Source organism: Teleopsis dalmanni, chromosome 1 (genome assembly GCF_002237135.1).
Source record: "Teleopsis dalmanni isolate 2A chromosome 1, ASM223713v2, whole genome shotgun sequence".
Lineage (NCBI taxonomy): Eukaryota > Metazoa > Arthropoda > Insecta > Diptera > Diopsidae > Teleopsis > Teleopsis dalmanni.
Genome location: NC_051846.1, coordinates 181,650,459 through 181,659,244, shown reverse-complemented (window position 1 = coordinate 181,659,244; position 8,786 = coordinate 181,650,459). Strand labels below are relative to the sequence as shown.

The window sequence follows — 8,786 nt, the reverse complement described above, 5'->3', positions numbered from 1 at the left end:
CAGCTCCTACATATAATGTTTGAGCCCTTAGTATAATATTCCAAAATATTTAGACAATTTATTTCTAATTCATTTGAATATAAGAAGATTGTATTTTATATTATTTATGTTAATGTGATTATTGAAGTTGTTATAATGTAAATGTGTGCGGGAAAGAAATTATTGAAAAATATGTTAGTATGAAGAGTAGAAACTATATTTGAAACTTAAAAGTCTACTTTACATTCCCGTCAACACCATAAAGAAAACTATTGTATATAGCCAAAATGCTTTCAAAACTTGACCTAATCTGACTATTTTTCTGAAAACTATTTTATATTTTTAAATGATAACATGAAGTCTGCTGTTTTTTATTTTTCTAACCAAAGATACTAAACTAATTAATATTAAATTTAAGCTAAATGCAATGCTTAAATTTTGCTAATGCAATTCTTTAATATTACACTATTATTAGGAGAAAAAATGTATAATTAAAATGTTTGACTTATATGAAACTAAAAATTGTTATAAAGAGTTAAAATGTTATAAGTGATTATAAATGAATACTAATTTGTACATGTATACATTTATATTCAGTATATTATATATTTTATATTGTTAAATATATGTAAGTATAAATTAAGTTTGTAGGAAAAAAAATAAATTAGTTTTAATTATAAAATACAATCAACGACATTTTCTTTTTGTAAGCCATTTGAAATTATCGTCAGTAGTGAATACTAACGTGTAAGAGAATGCGCTGGTCGTAATTTATAACCACAAATTCTTTTTATTAATTTAACTAATCAATAATGTAAACTATAAATATGGGGTGGACAAATTCATAAGAACATTTTATATGATAAATGGTTAGTTATTCTTGCTACTTAGTTAAATGAAATAGTGTAAAAGTACTGTTACTTACATTTTTTTATTATTTGTTTCTACTTGTTTGTTTTTTTTTTAAACGAGTTGCTTTTTTTAACGTTTTTATGTGGAACACTTTTTGAATTTTTACTTAATTTTGACTTTTTCGCATTATTTTGATTATTTCTCACAGATTTAAATGGAGTGTCTTCTTCTGAACTCGCTTCTTCAGATGGATTATCGATGCCAAATTCATCGTCATTAGCTGAAAGCTCATTTTCAGTGTCATCATCATCGCCAATCTCATTATCATCATCATCATCGTCAACCTCATCATCATCCTCAACCTCATCCTTATTTTCATTAACCTCATCATCATCATCATCGTTTTCAATGCTATCATCATCTTTCTCTTCTTCGCTTGTTTCATGCCGTCTTTTTTTAGATTTATCAGTCCTTTTTTCTTTAATTTTCTTAATGTCTTGCTTTGCAATATCATCATCTTCATTTTCGTATTCAATAGTTACAACACCCCTTGGCTTCACATTTTTTACTAATTTCTTCTCAACAATAATTTCCTGTTTTTCTGCAATAGTTTTGGTTAGTACATAGTCTTCTCCAAATTGTTCTAAATCCAATAAAGCTATACAAGTAGGACGACAACCAATATTTGTAGTAGCTATTACTTTGAGCTTTTTAAACTTTAAGTCTAAGTGCCACACTTTAACTTCTCCTGAACTAAAAAATAAATATATTATATTTATTATTTAATTATTTTCATAAACTTGCAATTACCTAGATGTTGTTGCTAATATATCTTTGTAGAAGCACATTGCTTTAACCCTTGCATTATGTGCATTAATAAGTGTTTCCTAAAATAGTTTTAAAGCGTAAATTAATATATATAATAATAAATTGTAATTTAACGTCAGTTATGATTATGGTGATTATTTTACTTAATAGAAACTATTGTATTTTGTTGAGAGGTTTCGAAAAGTAGTAAACTACAACCAACAATTATTTTTTATATTATTTAATGAATTGAAGTTTTAGCTGACCATACAACTGTTTCGAGTGTTGCCAAATACCCAACATCAGTGGTTTTGGAATTGTTTCTATATTTAATTATTCGTAAATAATATTTTTGAGACTGCAAGTACGAAGGATTGAATTTGTGCCCTGCCAAATTTGAGTTCAGAGTCAGTATTAATAATCCAACTGATCGAAAGCTGCACTTGTATGTACTAATTTGGAATTTTGTTAATTTAATATAAACGTTTATTAACAAATTCACTTGCTGTGTTTTATTAGAACGAAATCATAAACCAGCTATAGAATAATTGAATTAATTATATTTAGATACGCCGACGACATCGACATCATTGCGCATAGCAAGCGTGATGTTACAGCCGCTTTTACTGCTATTGAAAAAGAATCTGCGAAAATGAGCTTAGCGGAGAATCAGGGCAAAACGAAGTATATGTTGTCTACTGGTAGAAATGTACTTCGGTTGGACGTAGATTTAGGCTATCGACTAAATTTTCGAATATGTCAAGGACTTCATCTACCTTGGTGCCATGGTGACAAACAACAACGTCATCAGCCTGAAGATTAGACAAAGAATCACTACTGCTAGTAAGTGCTCCTATGGGCTCAGTGGGCAATTGGGATGTAGAGCTCTCTTTCCACAAACAAAACTTACGCTCTATAAGTCACTCATCCTACCTGTGCTTCTGTATTACGCAGAAGCAAGGACATTATCATGGTATGATGAAACATATTTTTAATTGTTAAATTTTGAAACCTGTCTATATATAATAGTGTTAAAAAACTTTGTACCTCTTCTTCTTTTTCTTCATTCAGTGTTAACCATAAAATATTGCCATCTTCTAAACCGATAAGACATGCTTCATTTGTTATCCATGCTGCACAAATAGGTTTCGATTTTGTTTTTTGGCTTAACACAACATCCGCGGTTTTTATTGACCAAATTTCAACTAGACGTTGACCACTTATACTAAAGTAATCGCCAGATAAAGACCAGGCCAAACAATCAGGCATACTTCCTAATGTGTTTCTGCTCTTTAAATTTGTCTTGTAAGCAATTCTTCCTTTAACCAAATTCCATGTACGTAGCACAAGATCAGAACCAAGAGATAAAGCTAGTTTGCCACTTGGGTGACAGCATATATGTGTGACTGCTGAACCATTATGTGCTTTTTTCCATGTAGCTTCATTAAACCAAGTCTTTAGACGTGTTGCAACCATTTGACCATCATCACCTCCAGATAAAAGATGTGTTTCATCGGGAGTGAAAGACAACGCATTAATTGTGCCTTCATGTGAAAGTATGATCTGAGGCAATGAAATATAATTTATAACACGATTTGGAAATATGAAATATAGATTACTTGTGATTGTTTTCTTAAGCGCATGTTGTATATAAATATACGATCATCTGCTGCACCAGTTGCTATCCATTCTCCTTTAACGGCAACGCATTTAATAGTTGCAGAATGTGATTTATCAGCGAATGATTGAGTCAAAACAGTTTTATCATCCTGAAAGGTAATAATACGAAATGTGGATATACATACATATATTAATATGTAACAATATATTTTTGCATATTTACTTTTTGAACAATTTTGTAACCAAGTAAGAATTCTTCATATGTGCCTACAATTATTTCAACTTTAAGAGACATTTTTAAGCATAAACAAATTTAAGTTTTAACCGGAATTGCATTTGCACGTGCAATGTAGAACTGTAAATAAAATGCTTAAGATATTAAACAGCTGTTTAAAAGTGTTGCCACTAGTAATAAAAATATTGATGAAATACGAGGGCCGTAAGAAAAGTGCTTATTTGCACTATGGTATCTCCAAGTAGAAGCTTTCAATGTCATATTTATTTCTTTTTAAATTTCTCAAGAATTTTTATGATATAAACATCTTATCGATATAAATTTATTTTTTTGTTTTATGTTTCTTTGTGCATAAAGAGTTCTACTTGTTTTTATTTGTTGTTCAGTTATTATTCTTACTGCACAATAACAAAAATTGATGCTTTTTAATAGCATTCCACTTTTGTTTTGCATATATATATATACTATATTCTGCGAGAAGCAGAATTAGATCAATTGTAGTTTATCGCGTTGCTATAATTTTCCGTGTTCAAAACAGCTACTGTATTCTTTCACATATATATGTATCATTATATATTTCGTTATCAAACACTTACCTTTGAAAAAATATTCTATTATAAATTTTTTTATTAGTATACATAATAAGGTAATACATGTTTCGCTCGATATTTGGCAATTGAAAATGAAAATTGCGCTAAAGTGAATTTCGATTGAAAAAGTTTTCCCAGATTTACTAATCGAAAATGGCATTAGTTTTTTTTTATACTGAAAGATCGAAAACAATTTCACGATGTGACAAAATTAATGACATTGACATTTAATAAAAATTTGTTTAGAATTTTATGTTGGCAACTCTGTACAAATATTAAAAAATAACTACAAGCCAAGCATTTTAAACGTTTTTTTTTACAAATTTATTTTAATCGGTAAAAATTATAATAATTTCAATAGTTCATGTATAGTTTTGAATACAGCATCATTTGGTTTTAAATTAGTAGTTATGCACCAACTATGTGTAATATATTTGCTTACGTTTGCCGGCATACTCACTTCAGCAGCGACTGTAGTAAATAATAATGGTAATATTGTTATAATTACATTCTTATTTTAAATTATTGTAGTATGTTTTCAACAGTTACCGTACTGAAACCTGGTTCGATATATGACTACCATCCACGATTAAAGCGCACTGGATTTTTCCAAACTGATCTTCATACTTATTGCTATAATGGTACGGCAAAGGATGTAACAAAGTTTCTCGAAAGCTTGAAACTGCATTTGGATATTGAAGGAGATGATTATACACAATATGAAGGAACAACGCCCGAAGAAGTGGTGCAGCACTATGAAGCTAAATTGTCGTTGTTTAGCTTTAACATATTTACGCAAAAACGCACAAAATTATCTTTGTCGCCCTTTGCACCCAAGTGTATAGGTATTGTATCGGGCGAACCATATCGTTTGACGCTGATACAAGAACGTATAGATGTTATAAGGGTATTCCTGTTGCTTTCCGGCACATTTATGTTTCTTTATGCCAGAAAATTAAGTGAAAATCCTTTATTTTATTATATTACTGGCATCATACTGGGGATAAGCTTATCTTTTATGTTACTTATTTGGTTATCGAGTAAATTATTTCCAAGGTAAATTAATTTTAAGTTTTATATACACATCAATTTACGTGAATAAAATATAGTGTTTATTATTTAGACGAACAATGACTTATGGCATCCTAATTGGCGGTTGGACTATTGGCGTTTATATGTTACAAAAAATTTGGGAAAATTTGCAAGTTATTCTTGTTACATATCATAATTATGTGCTTGGGTATATTATTACAACGGGAATAATAGCGTTCTTCTTTTGTTACCGTATGGGTCCACCAAAAAATCAGCGTTCTAAAGACATAATTAGATGGCTTATGCAGTTGCTATCATTGGTTTTAATATACTATTCGAGTCATTTTGAAGCGGCAGCTGTTGCTGCTGCTATCATAGTAGTTGTGATAAACTATTTTCCATTGTCTCTTATTTATAAACTCAGAGGATATTATTTACGCTATTTTCCACCCAAACGTCGTCTGCTTAGTAGTGAGGAATTTTATGAACAAGGAGTTCTTGAAACATCGAAAGCATTAGAAGAGTTGCGCACTTTTGTTAGTAGTCCAAAATGCAAGCAATGGCAGGTAAATAATTGAATGAATAAGTACATATATTTGCTAATGGTATATACATTTTTTAATTTTATTTTACATAGGTTATTACTAAATTAAAGGATCCTTTACGCTTCGCTAGTTTTGTGGAAGGTTCATCGCATTTAAGTGATGATGAAATGCTTTCTTTTGAAGAATTTAGGCAAAACGTGGATAGTGAAGAAAGTTCTTCAGAAAGTGATAATGTACCATATAATTCAACAAACGTTCAACCTCAACCAAAACGAAATCATAAACATGAAGCACTTACTGATGAGGATGATATATCTGAAGATGATAATTATATTACAAAAAATGATAGAATTTATAACCAAGTAAAACATGCTATAAATGAAAACAGAGCTTTTACTTCTAGAACAGAAATGTGGGAAAGAAAGTCGACACCAAATGGTGCGTATGTAAGAAAAAGTATTAGAGAATCTAATCACGTTTATACAACTGACAGTGATGAGGGTTAAAATATTTATAGTTTTTAAAATATTCCTACTCAGAAATTTTTCATTTTGATTATTTATTTTTAGTATTTTTTATATATCTTGTATTTTTTACATATTTAATTTTTTTTATTATTTTTTGTTTAGTTTTTTGTTTGTTTCTTTATTTGTCTCGAACTGGTAGTTAACAAAACATATTTAATGATCGTTTTTGATTAAAAGAAAAAATACAATTTGGAGATATTAATTTTTTCTATTGTATGTTTAAGATACCATAATTTTGGTTAAAAATGTTTTATTTTTAGGTTTTTAATATTAGTCATATTTATATATAAGTAAGAATATGCCAAAATAAACATCCTTACATATTGTTTTTGTGAAAAAAAAATTAAATAAAAAATCGTTTAAAGTTTAAATCTATTCAATTAATTCGAAGAGTAACACTGTATTTAAAATGTAATTCTTTTTTAAAACAAATCAAGTGAATTAACGAATAATAATTTAATATACATTTATGTGGTCTGGAAAATAAATTTTTTGTTATTAAATTTTACCCATACACATTAAATATCAGTAATTAATTTTTTACTTAGGATTAACATTAATAAAATGTATGTATGTTATGAAATATTTTAAAGAATATTAAGAAATATCTAAAAAATGTATATGAATCTCTAATAACGTTTTAAATAGATTTCTATAAACAAACTACTTTGTACTCGAAAACAAGTTATTCGTTAAAGCTTTTTAAATAAAATTTCATCAAATCTATAATTTCTGTGTAAATATTCGTAGTATGATTTGCAACTAAGTTTATATAATTTAGATTTTAATAAATAATATATATAAATTTATATGTGAGAACTCGTTAACTACATTAAATTTTTTGCATAAATCATCAAACAAGACGTGTGAAATCAGCGGCAGGTCTCACTTATACTTAATATGCATAATATTAGCTGTAAAGAGATTGCTTGCTTTATTAGGGTCGATCACTATCATAACTTTGTCTCAAAACTGACTTAAGTATAAATTAAGACAGCAATACTGATGATTTAAGCATGACTTGAGTTAGCATTGAGACTTAAGTTACGGCTGTGTGAAACTGGATCTAAGACTTAACACTATAATAGTGGTATCCACGATATCGAGTAACAACCTCGGTGGCTGAGTAACGTAGCAATAATGGCAAGTAGCAGCAACGAGATACAGTTCGAGTAAAAGTAATTGATTGAAGCTATTTTGTACTGTTACTACACTATTTAGTTACCGAGCTCCTTGCTGATGATCGTGAATACCGCTAATATATATAGAGGAGGTCGATGTAATTAATATTAACACTTAATTTAAATAAAACACTGTCTCATTTAAATATATAGTTTTTATTTTTATGCTTTATTACTTATATAAGTGGTTATATTTATAAGAATTGTTTTTTGCTTATATGATTTCCTTATAATTTTTTTTTTTTTCAAATAGGTTCTAAGCATTTGTAATGAATAATAAATAATTAGTTTCGCATTATTATTACACAATTTATACATAATTTTAGTATAACATTTTAGTAGAATTTCACTTATTTTTATATACTTTTGGTTTAATCAAATTTTGTTTTAATGTTTAGTTGTGATTTTCTAGGACTTTTATAGTTTGAATTAATTATTTATTTGGAGAAAATAAAAATATGCATCCATAAGTTTTTTTAGTGTAACTACTGAGTGTGTATGTTTGTGTGTATATATAGTATTAATGAAAGTGGGTACATTTTTTTTAATAAATTCATAAAATAAAATAAAGTTATAAACAATATAAATAAATTGTAAATGTACTTATTTATATATCTAAATGTTTGCTGTTTAATTTAAAGTAGTTACGATATTTTTGTGTTTATTTTACTATTATGAAAATGAAGTCTTTGCATTATTTATAAATTGTTTCGAATAAATCATATTTATGTTTAATAAGTTTAATTAAATAATTTAATATCTCTTGTAAGACACACTAGTTAAAGGCAAAGACTGAGCAGTTACAATGTTTATATACTTAATTTAGTAAAATTATTTAATTTAATATTTCTGTATAATTAATATAAATTTATTAAAATTATATTTAAGCTATTATTTCTGTTAATATCAATAAATTGTTGCATTTTTTCTTTTTTATTTTAATAAAAAATTTCTTTATTTATTTTAATGTAACAAATAAAAAGCTATAACTTTAATGTAAAATAAGAGGTTGTAATAATTATATTCGAAAGTTATTGTGTAGAATTGTGAAAGCTATAAAGCTATTAAATTTTTTTTAAATGTAGAAATTTGGAAAATTTAAAATACTGTAAAGCTTCACTAATCGTAGTATTCAAATTTTTATTTTTTATAAATTATTTTCAAATATTTAATAAAATTATTAATTAATTATATATAATATTCTTTGGTAGCAAACTTTTTTTGAGACAATGTCGTTTATATTCGGAACTTATTACAAAGAAATGCTGGCTACTTGAGATAATTTTTTTTTAAATTCTTATAGTATAGGTCTTGATGAACTCAAAACATTATATCTGCTTACTAAAAGAAATAACAATAAGTAAAATGCTTTTATGGATGTTTATAATTATTTTTATTATTATTGATTATAACACATA

General features: G+C 27.2%; 2 protein-coding genes across 2 annotated transcripts; one reads left to right on the top strand and one right to left on the bottom strand.

Annotated features, from left to right (window-relative positions):
• Positions 1 to 719: 719 nt before the first annotated feature.
• On the bottom strand, positions 720 to 3,605 carry LOC119666847 (p21-activated protein kinase-interacting protein 1-like). The gene is made up of 6 exons (XM_038076127.1): positions 3,482 to 3,605; positions 3,258 to 3,407; positions 2,686 to 3,201; positions 1,642 to 1,718; positions 949 to 1,584; positions 720 to 765 (listed from the first exon to the last, which is right to left on the bottom strand). The coding sequence occupies exons 1-6, from the start codon at positions 3,551 to 3,553 to the stop codon at positions 720 to 722; spliced, it is 1,497 nt and encodes a 498-aa protein (XP_037932055.1). The 5' UTR covers positions 3,554 to 3,605.
• Positions 3,606 to 4,377: 772 nt separating this feature from the next.
• Positions 4,378 to 6,196, top strand: LOC119670557 (nuclear envelope integral membrane protein 1a). Its single transcript, XM_038080857.1, has 4 exons — positions 4,378 to 4,572; positions 4,629 to 5,139; positions 5,207 to 5,681; positions 5,753 to 6,196. The coding sequence occupies exons 1-4, from the start codon at positions 4,494 to 4,496 to the stop codon at positions 6,164 to 6,166; spliced, it is 1,479 nt and encodes a 492-aa protein (XP_037936785.1). The 5' UTR covers positions 4,378 to 4,493; the 3' UTR covers positions 6,167 to 6,196.
• Positions 6,197 to 8,786: the final 2,590 nt, after the last annotated feature.

Excerpts from the sequence above, each read along its gene's own strand:
- LOC119666847 (XM_038076127.1), bottom strand. The coding sequence starts at position 3,553 with ATGTCTCTTAAAGTTGAAATAATTGTAGGCACATATGAAGAATTCTTA. Across the intron at positions 3,408-3,481 it reads GTTACAAAATTGTTCAAAAA|GATGATAAAACTGTTTTGAC; the intron begins GTAAATATGCAA and ends ATTACCTTTCAG. Across the intron at positions 766-948 it reads AACGTTAAAAAAAGCAACTC|AATTTGTGGTTATAAATTAC; the intron begins GTTTAAAAAAAA and ends ATTAATAAAAAG.
- LOC119670557 (XM_038080857.1), top strand. The coding sequence starts at position 4,494 with ATGCACCAACTATGTGTAATATATTTGCTTACGTTTGCCGGCATACTC. Across the intron at positions 4,573-4,628 it reads GACTGTAGTAAATAATAATG|TTACCGTACTGAAACCTGGT; the intron begins GTAATATTGTTA and ends TGTTTTCAACAG. Across the intron at positions 5,140-5,206 it reads TCGAGTAAATTATTTCCAAG|ACGAACAATGACTTATGGCA; the intron begins GTAAATTAATTT and ends TTTATTATTTAG.